The sequence below is a fragment of the Populus euphratica genome, unplaced genomic scaffold, assembly GCF_000495115.2.
Source record: "Populus euphratica unplaced genomic scaffold, PopEup_1.0 scaffold492.1, whole genome shotgun sequence".
NCBI lineage: Eukaryota > Viridiplantae > Streptophyta > Magnoliopsida > Malpighiales > Salicaceae > Populus > Populus euphratica.
In genome coordinates, this window is record NW_011500366.1 from 52,987 (window position 1) to 69,075 (window position 16,089).

The window sequence follows — 16,089 nt, forward strand, 5'->3', positions numbered from 1 at the left end:
TTCATGCATTAATATTTTTGTATTAGGGAATTCACGGTGATTAATTTCTTAGCTCTCTTTTCATGACATCGAGCCATGAATTGTTTTTATTCTTTAAAATCTAATAATAGCGCTTGGACATCACGAACAAGTGGAATTCCTTAAAATGTTAGTGAGGCAAGAAATCAACATTTATCCCTTGTTTTCTCCCCAAAATGGTTATTATTAGTTAGCAAATAAAGTTAATTTACCTAAGGTAATTTACCTAATTTCTCCCCAAATGGATATTATTAGTTAGCAAATAAAGTTAATTTCCTTAATTTCTTCCCAGACGGATATTATTAGTTAGCAAATAAAGTTAATTTGCTTAATTTCTGCCCAAATGGATATTATTAGTTAGCAAATAAAGTTAATTTCCTTAATTTCTTCCCAGACGGATATTATTAGTTAGCAAATAAAGTTAATTTGCTTAATTTCTGCCCAAATGGATATTATTAGTTAGCAAATAAAGTTAATTTCCTTAATTTCTTCCCAGACGGATATTATTAGTTAGCAAATAAAGTTAATTTGCTTAATTTCTGCCCAAATGGATATTATTAGTTAGCAAATAAAGTTAATTTCCCTAATTTCTCCCCAAAGGGATATATACGCGCTTTGTTGCGGGTATATATCCTGTTGAGTTTTTTGCTCCATCTATACTGCGAGACTTTTTAAAATCAACTTTTTATTTACAAAAACATATATTTTACATAGTAGTAGTTAAAATTATCATGAAAAACTATAATTTAATTTAAAAATTATTACAAAATTTGATAATAACTGAAATAACATTTTAATTTGATTTATATTGAATTTGATTAAAAAAGCCCTTAAATTGATAAAAAAAAACCTTAAAAAACTAGAGGGTAATATATATAAAAATCCAGGAGGATCACTTAGCACCCTTGGCTAAACAATGAAGCCTTAGTAATGTGTGAATACTTTTTTTTTTTTTTTAAATTGAGAAACAACACATCACTATTTTGTTTTTAATAACATAGATGACACATCATTTTTTGGTAATACGCCATGCTGTCATCTAATTCAAATTATGGTCAGGAAGTTGGCTTGTTTTCTTGAATCTAAAAATTTCATTTTCAATTTTTTTATTTAAAAACACTTTTTTTTTAAATCCTAAAAATCCAAATCTAATTTTTTTTACCCAAAACATAAGAAAATTTGATGAAAAAGCAAAAATTAAATTAATTCAACAAGAATGAGTTTATATTTATTTTTTCAGCATACTAAAAATTACAAACCAACTTCATAGAACTCTATTCTTTAAGATGAATCCCATTGACATTAATATAAATCTCTTTTATTATTATTATTATTATTATTATTATTATTATTATTGAAATATAATCAATCAAATGATTTCTCTCTTCTCCCTCAATATTTAAGGATGAAAACTCAAATAAAATAAAAATTATGATCCAAACATAAAATCCTAGACCCAATAATGTAAAGATTTGAAACTTCATAGATAGAATTGTAGTTTTTCATATCTGAACAATATAAATGAGATTCTGATTTTTTTTTCTTAATTTGAATCCTTTTTTTTTATTTTATTTTTACAATAAATTATTTTTTTATAAAATTGATTTTTAATTCATCCTAAACACCAAGTAGATGTATGGAATATAAATAAAAGTAAATGATGTAAGCACCAAGTGCAAGAATAAAATAGTAAAGAAATAAAGTTTAAAAATAAAAAAAGTACCATAGGATAAACAATGTCATCCACGAAGAATCAAGCCATAACCCACATTAAAATTGAGTTTTGTTTTCGATTTTTCATTTAATTTAAATCTTGCAATTTGAACTAGACGTTTTTTCAGAGGGAAAGGGCAAAAAAAAAAAAAAAGAAAAAAAAAAAGAAAGAGAAGAACTTGACTCTCTGAGATGAGATTTACAGCATAGTAATTAGATTTAGAATGATTTTATTAGGGAAACCCGATGACCTTTCAATTCGAGCTTTAGCTATCAAAATTTGACATGAGATCCCACAGTAAATCTCTCTCTCTCTCTCTCTCTCATTTCCTTATAAAGACCTCTTTGACTCTTTGCTGACAGCTACGAGGCCGGCAAGGAAATGCAAGAGAAGATAAGACCAAGGAAAAAAATTGTCTTTGCATGCCATTTGGAGACCATTCCCTCGGCTGAATACGTTGGACCCTTTAAAAAACATAAGAAAACAGAAAGGCAACCTTTCATGCTTAGAATTTGTTGGGGTTGAAATGGAAAAGATTGAGAGGGATTTGACATGGTTTGATGGGTGGGCTCTTATTGCTGTCGTGGTTGTTTTTGGCTTGCATGGTACAGTAGTTAATGGTGGTTATGTGGATTACAATACTGGGGGTGGAGTTGTGCCAGGAAAGTTGAATGTCCATTTGGTACCACATTCACATGATGATGTTGGTTGGTTAAAGACTGTTGATCAATACTATGTTGGATCAAATAACAGTATTCAGGTTCTAATCTGTTTGTCTTCCGAATGATTTTATGGTTTTCTTTAAAGGGACTGATTTTCATGATTGACTTCGTAACCGTTCTTTGGCAGGGTGCTTGTGTTGAGAATGTGCTGGATTCAGTGGTGGAATCATTGCGTCGAGATTCCAATAGGAAGTTTGTTTTTGTTGAAATGGTAATGAAATGAAGATTTTTCCTTTTTCCTGCTTGGTCTTTAGTCTCATACTAGATTCATGGATTCCCTTTTGCATATTTTGTTTTCGTTGTTCCTGGAATATTATTTACAAGTTCTAACTTCAATCAATTGCTTTCCCAGCACAAACAACCGATGTATGACATGCTATGTGCAGGATATACTACTCTTTTATAGGAATCCTAAATGCAGTTCTGCGTTGTTAGACTTTCTGAAAATTCATACATCAAATGCTGTTCTATGTATAAGTTTTATAGTTTAGGATAATGGTGACATATTAGCTGGTTCTGAAATTTCATTCAAGCTACGAAGAAAATAGGGCTTGGAAGAGTTATATCTTGATTATCATAAGATTCAATCGTCAATATAGAAACTTACAAATTTTGTTGTCTTCTTTTCTCTAACTAGAAGTTGGATCTCCTATGGAAGTTGATTGACTTCACAGCAGAGTACCCAAATGTTTGGACTAATCCAGGGCTGTTTGGCAGCTCCTGCTGTTTTCTAGCAGGATATCTTGTCATTTGATGTGAAATTCTCTCACGTCTTTTTTTTTTTTTCTCACTCCCATTTTCCCTTGTCATGCTATCCAGTACATATGCGGTTACAATAATCTAACAAAGCTGAATGTGAATGATATGTAGGCTTTTTTCCAGCGATGGTGGGTAGAACAAAGTGAGGAAATTCAAGAGCAAGTGAGGAAACTTGTTGAGGCTGGCCAATTGGAATTTGTGTATGTAGTAGTTATAAAGCAATTTTCAGTGTGTCTGCATTTTCATGTGCTTTTGTAGCGAGGGAGAGATTTAACGTTTTTGGTAGTTATGCATGCACAACATGCATTTCTTTTATGGAAATGACAAGCGTTTAAGTGTTCAATTGCAGAAATGGTGGTTGGTGTATGCATGATGAAGCAACTTGTCATTACATAGACATGATTGACCAAACAACTCTAGGTCACCTCGCAATAAAGGAGCAGTTTAACAAGACTCCTCGAGCTGGGTGGCAGATTGATCCATTTGGACATTCTGCAGTGCAAGCTTACCTTCTTGGGACTGAGGTGTAGAATCTTACAAGAATGTTATTCTCAAAATAAAATAAAATAAAAACCTTCGTTATCTAAAGTTGATGTACTGTTGTCATCTGATGATTTATTTTTTTAAAAGTTGGCTTATTTTCCAATGGGTTGACAGTGGACACATTTTGATTAGTTATATTGTTCCTTCAGCTTGGATTTGATTCTGTACACTTTGCAAGGATTGATTACCAGGACAGAGCGAAGCGCAAAGATGATAAAGCTCTTGAAGTTATATGGCGTGGATCCAAGACATTTGGTTCTTCCTCTCAGGTTCTTAACAACAACCTATCCATTGTTTATTGAAAATGGTTTGTGGGGTTTACAATTCACATGTTTGGGCTGATTGCAGATTTTTGCCAATGCCTTTCCTGTTCATTATAGTCCACCAAATGGTTTTCATTTTGAAGTGTTTGACGACTTTGTGCCAGTCCAGGTTCGAACTACAAACTACAAATGTTCACTTACTATTTCCAAATACTATGCAACTTTCTTGTTGAATTTTTACCTAGCCTATTGCATGTCATATTGCAGGACAACCCCCTTTTAGATGACTACAATGTTGAGCAGCGGGTTAATGATTTTATAAATGCTGCTATGACCCAAGTAAAATTTGAACTCCTCTCTTTCTCTCCAATTATGTGCTTCTCATGGCTGCAAAGGAGTCAGGTGTTAAGCACTTCATTTTGTTAAATGAGCTGAGCATGTATAATAGAATCATCCCACCATTTATCATGCAGGCAAATGTGACAAGGACAAACCATATTATGTGGACCATGGGCGATGATTTCCAGTATCAATATGCTGAGTCTTGGTTCAAGCAGATGGACAAATTAATTCACTATGTTAACAAGGTAATATTTATATGAAATAGGAAAACACATACCTTGAATCTCATCATTCTAAGCCTATTTAATAAATGTTGATGTATAATGCTTGCCAGAGGCGCTTAGTCCAAAACTCTACAGAAGCAATTTGTTGTGGTGTAATTCCCAAGTGTTGTTCCCTCTTACCCCGCCTTCACCTCCTGTAATCTACTTGGTTTTCCACGCCGTTAGATATAGTGTCGGACAATCACAGAAGATGTGCAAAGAACCTCTCTATCACTACTATTTTATAAGAAAGAAAGAGTGTGAGCCCATCAATCAGAATGCTAATGACATGTGTTATAGGGTATATATATACTAGATGTAGGAAGACCAGAAAGCTCTTGTTTAAGTTTCATGCAGTTGTGATAAGATAAGAAACTAATGCAGTCCAATGCCTTTTCAACTCTTATTAATCCAAAATCCCAGCACAGGCAGTTGAAGATATTAAATGCTAAATGCAATTTGAACTTCCATTAAGCATATTGATCTTTCAGGATGGTCGAGTGAATGCTTTGTATTCTACACCATCTATCTACACTGATGTGAAAAACGCAGCAAATGAGTCTTGGCCACTGAAAACTGATGATTATTTCCCGTAAGAAAAGCGTAGCTTATTTATTTATTTATTTATTTTCCTATTCATCAGACATCAGTCTGTTGAGTACACACACTTGATGCTTGTTTTTGGTCAGTTATGCAGATACGGAAAATGCCTACTGGACTGGCTTTTTTACTAGTCGCCCAGCCTTGAAGCGATATGTTCGTCAGCTGAGTGGATATTATTTGGTATGTCAGTAGCCACTTTGTCTTGGTGATTTGTGGTTTCGAAAAGATATTAGGAAAAGTTCTGATGTGGTTCTAAAGTTTCTACATTAGAGCTTGCTCTCAATTTTGCTTGAACCAGGTGGAAATGGAAGTACCCTGTGGAGAAAGGAAAACATCTATAATGGCTACTCTGGCTGAATTTTATCATTTTGGGCGGTAAAATGTTGCTGTTTTACTGACACAATTCTTTGCTTTCTAAAACAGGCAGCACGACAACTAGAGTTCCTGGTTGGGAAAAAATCCACTGGTCCCAACACATATAGACTTGGAGATGCTTTAGGCATTGCACAGCACCATGATGGTGTCACTGGCACTGCCAAACAACACACTACAAATGACTATGAAAAACGCCTTGCTATTGGAGCCTTGGAGGTGGGCAGATAGAATCTCTTCTGAATTACTTGATCCTTAGTTCTTCATCGTTGCTAGTTAGTTTTATTCCTCAAAGTTAACTTAATGTATAGGCAGAAGCTACTGTGAGTTCTGCTCTGTCATGCTTGGTTAGCAATAAATCAAGAGATCAATGTGCAAAACCAGCATTGAATTTTAGTCAGGTACCTTTTGTTATTTGCTTAATCGTTCTTCCTTGTATAGATGAAAATATAGCTTTGCACTAAGGCCATGAGAAGAAGCAACGCACTTTCGTTATTTGAGGATTTCCTTTACGTCTTCACCACTGATTTCAATCTTTATCAAATTATGTCCATTTAGATGATCAATTTAATGCTCCTGGCCTGATGCTGCCTCTTTGAATTTTGTCAGTGTCAATTACTAAATATCAGTTACTGCCCGCCAACAGAGAAAGCCATTGCAAATGGGAAGAGATTGGTAATTTCACATTCTTCTACTTTTTCTTTATGTATACTTAACTCAGAATCCTATTCATTATGTAAAACTTGTTATTTGTAGGTCATGGTTTTGTATAACGCTCTTGGATGGAATCGCACTGATGTTATTAGGATACCAGTAAGTAAAATCTTGTTTTGTTGTTGATACTGTAAAGGAGGAAATGGGTTCATTTCATTCAACAAGTAGATGAAATCAAATCAAGGTGTTAGGATATAAATGATTAAAAGGCAGGAAAAACCTGTATTCTAGTTCATTTATATATTTTTTGTTATGCATTGACCTGTCCTGATCATGACTTAGATGTTAAGCACGTTCAGCTAGAAGTATCTGGTCTAGTCATCTTGGGTGTTTCATTCCTTATTCAGTAATTTCAGCATCAATCTGCAGTTTCTAGCCTTTCTAAATTGAGTTCGATGTGATTCGAAGATGTCCTCTCCCTTTCTCTTTCTGTGACCAGAGTTCATTCTTTCACTAAAATTGTTGAGTAACTATATCTACCAGGTTAATGACCCTAATCTAGTTGTTGCTGATTCCTATGGAAAACATATCGAGACGCAATATGTTACCATGGATAATACCACACGCAACTTAAGAAACTTTTATTTGAAGGCATATGGATTTACATCCATTCAAGTTCCCCGGTATTGGCTGCACTTTCAAGTGTCTGTGCCACCACTCGGTTGGAGTACCTACTTTATTGCTAGTGCTACTGGGATAGGTAAGCATTTGATTTTATTTTCTCCTTCTAGACCCTGCTTAAAACTAATGTGATTTCTTCTAAGGTTGATCTGCTGAAGAGAAGCACATGAAACTGAGTTTGTTTCTTTATTTTCTTTCAACTTACCTTTTTCATTTCTGGATAACAAAACTATGCAGGGAAAAGAAGAAACGGGCTCTCTGTGATGGACAACCCACAGAATGATACCATTGAAATCGGATCTGGAAATTTGAAAATGTCCTTTTCTTCTATGACTGGTCAACTCAAACGGATGCATAATTCCAAAACAGGGGTAGACTTTTTAACTATTCCTATGAGAGGTTTATAATGCTTGGCAGATTGTTCTTTTGGACCTTGTTTCACTTCATGAATGGAGGCGGCATAGGCTTTCCTTATGGGTTTTGATTCATTCTTTACCAACTGCTCCATTCTTTTCTGGACCTTCTAAAATTAATGCTTAGGGTTTGGGAAGGAAAATCTTCTTCTTACTTTGGTATTTGTGGCCAACATACAGAAATTCTTAAATAAATTGACTACAAGTTTATGATATTAACTCCCAAAGTAGCCGGCATGTGCAGTGGTTATTCAATCACAATCATACATGTCACTCTTCTGGGAAATCTTCTACGGCCTGCAAACATTATGCTTGTCAGGAGCTAATTTCTTTTCTACCAAGCATGCCTACAAATAACTCCACAGTTTGGAAAAGGAAATTCCACAGGAGCTAATTTCTTTTCTACCAAGCATACCTACAAAATACTCATGTAGAGATGTTTTTGTCTTAAAATTTGCTTGAAATCTGCATATGCTTCTATTCCTTCGTTTATCATTTAGTTTTAGTTTTGGCTCTTTGTTGTGTAACATCAATCTTCACAATATAGAACCTTGTATCGTTTCTTAATGACAATCCTGAAATGAAAATAATAAATAGATCAAGAGATGTTATGAAAGTGAAACTGGACATCATTTATAATTAATTGGTTACATTTTACTAGGTTGATGTGCCAATACAGCAAAGCTACTTTTGGTATGGTTCAAGCTCTGAGCAAATGGTATGCGACTTCCAAACCTGTATAAGGATTTATACCTGAGACTAAATTGATGCAGTAGTTGCTGATGTGCCATGTTTTATACAGCAATCTTCGGGTGCATATATCTTAAGGCCTGATGGTTCCCCTCCCCATGTTGTTGCAAGATCAGTAAGTTCTTTTTTCTTATGCTTAACAAATTACCAACCCTTTCTTGCGTGGAGTATAAACTTAAATGACAAATGAGTAAAAAAATCACAAGTCCACTTTAATCAGCTTAATGAAGCCTTATTCTCAACCATGTGGACTTGTAGTTCTTACCCCACACCCCAAGAATAAAGGGTCAAATTATAGCTCCTATTTTATGAGTTGATTATGTTTTTATTTATTTTGAAACTGTTTTGTTTATTTCCAGGTGCCCCTGCAGGTTCATCGTGGACCACTGTTTGATGAGGTTCGCCAACAATTTAATTCATGGATCTACCAGGTCAACATCTATAGGCATCTCTCCCTATAATTTTTTTTTCTTTGCGCTTGAGTTCCTACAAGAACATTCACAATATATGATGAGAACTTTGTTATAGCATTTATCCATAAATTTTTATGGTTTATGTTTCCTCCACCACTTGCTCCTTTCCTGCTTAAATTTTAGTTTATGTTTGTTTATCAGGTAACAAGAGTTTACAAAGATCAAGAGCATGCAGAACTTGAATACACTGTAAGTCACATTTTCTGAATCCTAACTGCTTTTATTATTCATTTGTGAAAGTCTGACTTGTTCTTCACAATAACATTCAACTCTTGTAACTAAGCATGCTCTGCCTACCAATTTGTCTGCTCGCTTTCTGTAAACTAGAAGTTAAAAATCTGTCTCTAGATTCATACCAAGCATTCCTGACAAGTTTTGAATCATGAAGATTGGCCCAATTCCCCTTGAAGACGGTGTTGGAAAAGAGGTAATCACAAGAATGACAGCAAATATGGCCACAGAAAAGGTGTTTTATACTGATTCTAATGGAAGGGACTTTCTAAAGCGGGTAACTCTCTCTATAGTTTCTTTCCAATGTCAGAACCTCTCAATATATCCTTAGTGGAAGAACATGCACATTAAATAATGCTAAGTTGAGAATTCTCAACTTGATCACGATTAGGAGCTAGCAAAGACACATCAAATTTGTGATTGTCAATTATAAATTGCACTCATCCTTATTGCATGAGTCAAGCAATGAGTGGTTGGAATACAAAGTGATGTATTATAAATCTGCATTGCCTGACGTTCAAAGTGATGTATTATAAATCTGCATTGCCTTAAAGAACGTCAGTTTTGGGTTTATGAACAGCTTTTCACAGAGGTCCATCCATCCCAACCTCCATTCTCTTTTTTAAACTGTTCATTTTGTTCTCTCTTATTGAAGCCTCCGTTAGATATTAAGGATATTGTATTCTCTAAACTAACCTATCATTATTTTTTCACAGATTCGAGACTACAGAGCTGACTGGAGCCTCTCTGTCAATGAACCTGTTGCAGGAAACTATTATCCAGTAATATTCTTTATGCTAGCATCAACCTGCAGAAAATTCAGTTTCTTCACGTGTAAAACTTTGCAAAACATATTATCTTTGTGGGCATTGCTCGTTGTTAAGATCCAGTTATTCAGATTCATTTTGACAATTACTTAGCAAATGCTTATAAACTGCTAGTCTAGTTCTTTTTTTTCCCCCTTCCAAATTGATGAAAGTGATCCGTCTTATCAATCATCATAAAAAGGTCAATGAATAAATAATATCGATACCTTTTGGAATTTTTCAGCTTAACCTTGGAATTTTTACAATGGATAAGAGATCTGAATTATCAGTCTTGGTTGATCGTGCCACTGGAGGAGCCAGCATTAAAGATGGTCAACTAGAACTAATGCTTCATAGGTTCAAATAGTTACATTATGTTTTGTTTAATGCTCAAGAATCGCTATGCTTTTCACCTGTGGACATACTAAACTAATTGTTGTTCCTTTCATACACAAGGCGGACTCTCCATGATGATTCTAGAGGAGTTAATGAGGCCCTTGATGAAAGTGTTTGCATTGGAGATGAATGTGAAGGACTAACGGTATGATTTACCATGAAGTAGCAACTTTATATTCTAGAAGTCCTGGATGAACACTTCTCATTCTCATTCTGACCACAATTTCATAGTTGTTACTTGAAAAGTACATGGTCTGCGTTGTTGAAACCAACAGCTGTGAGAAAATGCTTGTTCTAAGTTTCTTGACCTCATTCTTGGATGAAATAAAGGGCTGCGGACAAGCACCTTAAGGATATAAATGCTTCATATGCTCATTTTCCTTACAATCAATCTACATTCCTTTTCAGATTAGAGGAAATTATTATTTGAGCATCAACCAGGTAGGGGCTGGAGCAGTCTGGCGCCGAACAACTGGCCAAGAGATTTACACACCACTTCTTGCAGCTTTCACACAGGAGGTATGCCCTCATTGTGATAACCATACGTATGAATTTTGTTAGATCCTAATTTGGCAATTGATTGATTATAAAGAAGGAAGAGACTTGGAAAGCATCTCATGTGGCCACGGGAACTGCCATGGATCCCGGCTACAGCTTGCCACTAAATGTTGCTTTGATAACCCTTCAGGTGAGGGTGCCATCCTATTGTAGAATAACAATTACATTGCTCAAGTGTATTTCTTTCTCACTTGTCGTTGTCTTGCAGGAGCTGGATGATGGGAGTGTTCTTCTCCGTCTGGCTCATTTATATGAGGTAATGAGCTCATTACTCATGCTCTGTGTCCTCCACCTTGCCATTCTGTTTTGCTCTGCAATGACTTGCTGACATCCTTTAACCCCTTCTTAGTTGCTTAGTTTCTCATCATATTTACTCTAAAAAATAGCACCGTTATGAGAACAATTATAAGAAGAATAGACCCGTGTTTACACAAGCAAGATGAACATTGAATCACTCCTTTCATGAAGTATAAGAATAGACCTGTCTTTCTTCAACCTTACAAAGGGAGGATTGAGGGAAAGAACCCTCAGCATTTCCGGTTGCCGAATGTTGAATCTCGGAAACCAAGATGATTGTCTCATTGTCAAGGATAGATGTGAAACTTCGAACCAAGCATTATCCTGCTTCATGATAGTGTTTATTTTATTGAATTGAAGTAACCCGGCTAAGTTACAAATAATTCTAATCCGAACCTCTTCAATGCTGCAAATGAGGTCAGGCGGGAGAAGATGCTGCTTATTCAACACTAGCTAAAGTTGAACTGAAGAAGATGTTCAGTGGAAAAGCAGTAAGGATATCTCTATCTGTTTCAGCGCAATGTGTTTTGTTTTCTTTCATGTTTGTTGCCAAGTGGTGTTTCAACTTTCAGATTAGGGAGCTGAAGGAAATGAGCTTGTCATCAAACCAAGAGAAATCAGAGATGAAGAAGATGACATGGAAGGTTGAGGGAGACAACGGAGAGCAACCTGCACCCGTTAGAGGTGGTCCTGTCGATCATTCAACTCTCATTGTTGAACTTGGTCCCATGGAAATTCGCACTTTCTTGCTACAATTTTGATATTTATTCACATGGAATCTCTTAAACTTGTTAACATGTATTTCAGAATAAATGAGGTGATGGATCTTTTTCAATGGGATCTCTCTCCTCATGTCCTTCACTTTTCAAGATTTTGATTATTCATGCGTTGCAGGATTCAAAGTCACCGGTTGACTTTCTGAGGAAATATTTTCCTCATCTCATGTTAATTATAAAATATGCACATTAAAGAAGGATCCAATTGAGAATGTGTGAAATGTACGAGACATGGTCGATGAAATTAGATTTGGGATGCAGTTGATGATGAGCATATAGTTTAAGTGCTAATTGAGTTTCTCCTTATATTTTTTTCCCACCATTTTCACGACTGTAAACTTTGACATGTCAATTCATTGTTGATTACTTTTCACGACTGTAAACTTTGACATGTCATTTCATTGTTGATTACTGTGCTCTTCCTCATGTTTCACTTTTGTCACTCAACTTTAATTTTTAAATAAACTCATCCTTTCATGCGATATTCTCTTCTCTATGCATGTTCTTGACAATTCAAGGTTCTTTATGAAAGATCTGAATTGACTTAGAGGTTAATTCCGTGAATTAGTATTTAAATTTGTAGTATTAAAAACAATTACAAGAAGAATGACCAAAATAAAAACTAAAAAAGAACTACCTCTTCATGAATTTGTGAACGACCTTATCGACAACACTACCATTTCCTTCCAAACTAGATTTGCAACTTTGAATTTGGACTCGTAGCATCATTACTGGTAGCACTCTCTCTTGGAAATCAAGAAAGAAACAAAAGTAACAAAGCACCGACGATGGTGGGTTTGATACTCTTTCATGTCTTATCCTTTACAGTTGAGAACACTACTACAAAATAACACATACTCTTTTCATCTTTTTAAAACACAGAAGAGCCCTTTAAAGGTTTCCTCACCTCACCTCTGTTTTTGTTTTGAATAACAGGGAAGACAAATGGTGGCTAGGTCTTTTTTTTTTTTTTATAGTTCCTTCGCAAAGTTGTAATATTAACATTACAAGAGATTTTTAGTTATTAAATAAAATATAATGAAAATCCTGTACGTGTTTTGTTGATTTTTTTCAACTAAAAATTGAGGATGTGAAGTGTTATTAAGTTAAGGAACTAAAGTTAAATTTCCAAAAGTACCAAGACAAAGTGAAACAATGATCAAACTACAAGATCCTCAGTGTAATTTATTTTTTATTTTTTACATTTTAATCCTTGATTTTCTAGATAGAAAAGAGAAAGTCATTGAAAAATGAAAGAAAAGAGAAAAAGTGGTCTGCATTCCAGCAAAAAAAAAATTGATTTTTGTATTAGAAGATTCATTTTAATAAGAGTAGTGTCAATGAAAATTTTTTTTTAAAATTTTTTATCTTGTTAAGAAAATAGACTAAGGCTAGTGAAATTTGTTTTAATTTAGTTAATTTTTAAATTTTTGACTGATTTAAAGGTGTTTTAAAATTGAAAATAGTTTAATGAGATGCTTATGTTGTTTTTCTAATTGTTTTCAATGAAAAAATAATTAAAAATAGATTTTTTGCAATACAAAAACTCATGCTCGGATTTTTCAGCCACATATAGTGGTTAAAGACTTTACTAATAACAACAAATCATTGGTTTATTATTTTTTAAATAGAACATATGAAAAAACAAAATAAAGCTAAGCATGATTTTAGATTAACTCAAAATTATCCTTTTTTTTATACAATTTTTTTATAAAAAGATGAAATTGGATCTTTGACATTTTTAGAAACTCAATTGCACAATTGAAGTATCTAGATGTTAAAAGCAATACAAATTCAAGGTTGACTTAAATAAATATTAGATGAATTTGCATAAAAACATAAGTTTGAGGACTTAATTAGATTTTTAATAGGCTGATTTGATTTAATCATGAGCCTAATGAAAGGTTTAATTAAGTTTATAAATTCATTTAGACCAAAATCAAAATAATTAATTATGTTTAAGGAATTAATTAGACTTTTAATAAATCAAATTAATTTTATTAAGGATTTAATCGGTAAAAAATTAAGTTTGAAAGTTTAATTTGGGTTTAAATTTAACTTTTACAAGCTTAATAGAATGAAATAAGGGATGAAATTGCAAGAAAATTAAATTTTAGGAGTCAATTATGGTCCAACTTGAATAAATTTAAGACCAAGAACCTTTATGCAAAAACACACAATATAGAACTGAATTGAAGAAAATAAAAGTTCAAGGTTTAATTGGAGACTAAATTGAATAAATTAAAAACCAAGGTTCACTTTGTAAAAGGCACTAGACTTTAAGGATCTCAATTGATTTTTGGCAGGGGTCAACACATAAAATTAATCAGTTTTGTCTCAATTAAGGATATTTGAGATTAAATTGAAACAACAGGGACCAAATTGAAATTTACAAAATCCCAGTTAAAAAATCCCTAATTCTTAGGGTTTAAGAATACAACATATCACTCGAATTTAATGAAAAAACTGAGTGACACATCGCCTACCCTTGTTTGCCATCTTCTTTAGCCAAAAAGACTAATCGAGTTGCCACATTTAAATAAATAATCATGGTATCTCCGACTACCTCAAGGGATTCAATCACCACCATTTGACAGAGAAGCTACCTCTTTACAAGTTTATGTCAACTTTTTTCGATGTTTATGTCTCATTTGCCACATGAAAGCCCTTAACTTCTTATCTCAAGATAACTTTGTTTGGTTCAATAATACTTGATAGTGTTACACCTAACTTTAGATCGATGGTGAGAAAGCTACAAACCACCAAATGAAACATGATTTAATTAGATCGATGGTGAGAAAGCTACAAACCTGATTTGATCCTAATTGAATAATAACACCCCTATATAGGATCTATAGCTTGGTTGGCCTTAATGACCTCCTATTTTCCACTATTAATTCATAAAATATGGGTCAATTATTTTTAGCCAAGTTTCAATTATAAAGTTCTTGACTTTTTTCTAGAAGTTCCGAGAATCTTTTAGACATCCAAGGAGAAGAAAAACATAAGAAAAAGAGAGAATAATTGTCTTCTAACAAATCAGAGGTAAAAATATAAAAGAATCCTCTATGATCTAGTTTTGAAAAATCACCTTCTAACCTATATATGGTTTCATAATCACTTGCCCTTTAGAGGCTATAAAAGGAAACGAAATCACAGAGAAAAGGGGAGATCCTAGGTTAGAAAGGAAATATTACAGAGAAAAAAGAAAGGAAATAAATAGAAACCTAGAATAAAATTAAAGAAAAGGTTATAAAGATTATGTGTTAAGAAGAAAATGGAGGAATCTAAATCAATTTGAAAAGATTATGTGTTAAGAAGAAAATGGAGATGGAGGAATCTAAATCAATTTGAGATCGAAAAGAAGTTGAAAATCAAGAGGAAAGAAGCAAATAATCTAGAGAATGAATCAACATTTCTTTTATAAGGTAAACCTTCAAACTTTGATGGGGGTGGAGCTTAATGAGCTCACACACCCTTTTATTTTGTCTTGTAAATTACTGCTTAAAATGTTTGTTAAGTGTCTTTTGAAGTCATTTGCTAATTTAAAATTAATTGAATATTTGTTTTAAGATGTTTAAGCATGCTTTGAAAATATTTTATATATTTTCAAGTTTTGTTGGATTGATTGTTTAATGTGTTAGAATGTGATAATGTTATGGTATATGATAATATAACATATTGTTTTGCATGTTTGAATGTTTTGTTAATTATTTGTGAAGCCATGACAAATTATGTTATGTTTTGATGTTGTTGTGGATTAGATTAGTTTAAGATAATTTGTCAGGTTTGTTGAAGTTGTAGGTATGTTATTTGAGCTTAAGGACAATGAATTTAATTAATGGAACAATGTTATTGCCTAAGAGAATGCTTACTTAGTGATTAGTATTTAAAAGTGCATATTTATCAAGATTTTATATCATCATTTTGCACTTGAAGTATCAATAATTCCTTAACTAAAGCAAGTTTTATAATAACATATCTAATAATATAAGATACCTTTAATTTATGGTAAATATTCATTTTAAATGCAGGCCTATCATATAAATGAAAGGATTGATTGATGAGTTTAAAAACTAAAATTGAAAGGACAAAGGGATGGCCAAACTTAGAAAAGAGATGTTGGTGCAGTCCAAATTGGAATATTGTTCGGTAATTAGGTCATATCTAGACTTGTAGATCTCGGATTTAGGTCTATTTTATATGGATGGAAAGGTAAGACATAGGCCTACAACTTTCATATGGAGTCTAAGATTTAATAAGATAATTTTCAAGTTTAAATTATATCAACAATGAAGAAGTCTGAATCTGTCCCGCAACCCGAATATTATTTAGTGTTTGGTTGATATCTGGAGTTCTAGAAGTCCAAATGACCTCCATTTTTTTTTTCTTGAAAAGTAAGACAATTTCCTACAATTTTGGGCAGATAAGAGAAGATAAGAATTGTCACTAAGT

At 33.4% G+C, this 16,089-nt stretch overlaps 1 protein-coding gene across 2 annotated transcripts; it reads left to right on the top strand.

Moving 5' to 3' along the window:
* Positions 1-2,081: 2,081 nt before the first annotated feature.
* Positions 2,082-11,894, top strand: LOC105114105 (Glycosyl hydrolase family 38 protein). 2 transcript variants are annotated; one of them, XM_011010527.1, is made up of 29 exons: positions 2,082-2,492; positions 2,582-2,665; positions 3,325-3,413; positions 3,563-3,737; positions 3,906-4,025; positions 4,105-4,188; positions 4,287-4,358; positions 4,493-4,606; positions 5,116-5,216; positions 5,314-5,407; positions 5,651-5,818; positions 5,911-6,000; positions 6,209-6,274; positions 6,356-6,412; positions 6,797-7,013; positions 7,172-7,305; positions 8,009-8,065; positions 8,150-8,212; positions 8,457-8,528; positions 8,712-8,759; positions 8,959-9,078; positions 9,518-9,583; positions 9,852-9,964; positions 10,064-10,148; positions 10,412-10,522; positions 10,596-10,691; positions 10,770-10,817; positions 11,281-11,349; positions 11,431-11,894. In XM_011010527.1, the coding sequence occupies exons 1-29, from the start codon at positions 2,259-2,261 to the stop codon at positions 11,617-11,619; spliced, it is 3,036 nt and encodes a 1,011-aa protein (XP_011008829.1). In that variant the 5' UTR covers positions 2,082-2,258; the 3' UTR covers positions 11,620-11,894. The 2 variants fall into 2 exon arrangements, with proteins under 2 accessions (XP_011008829.1, XP_011008830.1); XM_011010528.1 differs by lacking the exon at positions 8,959-9,078.
* The last annotated feature ends 4,195 nt before the right edge of the window (positions 11,895-16,089 follow it).

Bases quoted from the DNA above. Each gene is read 5' to 3' on its own strand.
- LOC105114105 (XM_011010527.1), top strand. From the start codon at position 2,259: ATGGAAAAGATTGAGAGGGATTTGACATGGTTTGATGGGTGGGCTCTT. The intron at 2,666-3,324 runs GTAATGAAATGA...AATGATATGTAG, and splicing joins AGTTTGTTTTTGTTGAAATG to GCTTTTTTCCAGCGATGGTG. The intron at 11,350-11,430 runs GTAAGGATATCT...TTCAACTTTCAG, and splicing joins AGATGTTCAGTGGAAAAGCA to ATTAGGGAGCTGAAGGAAAT.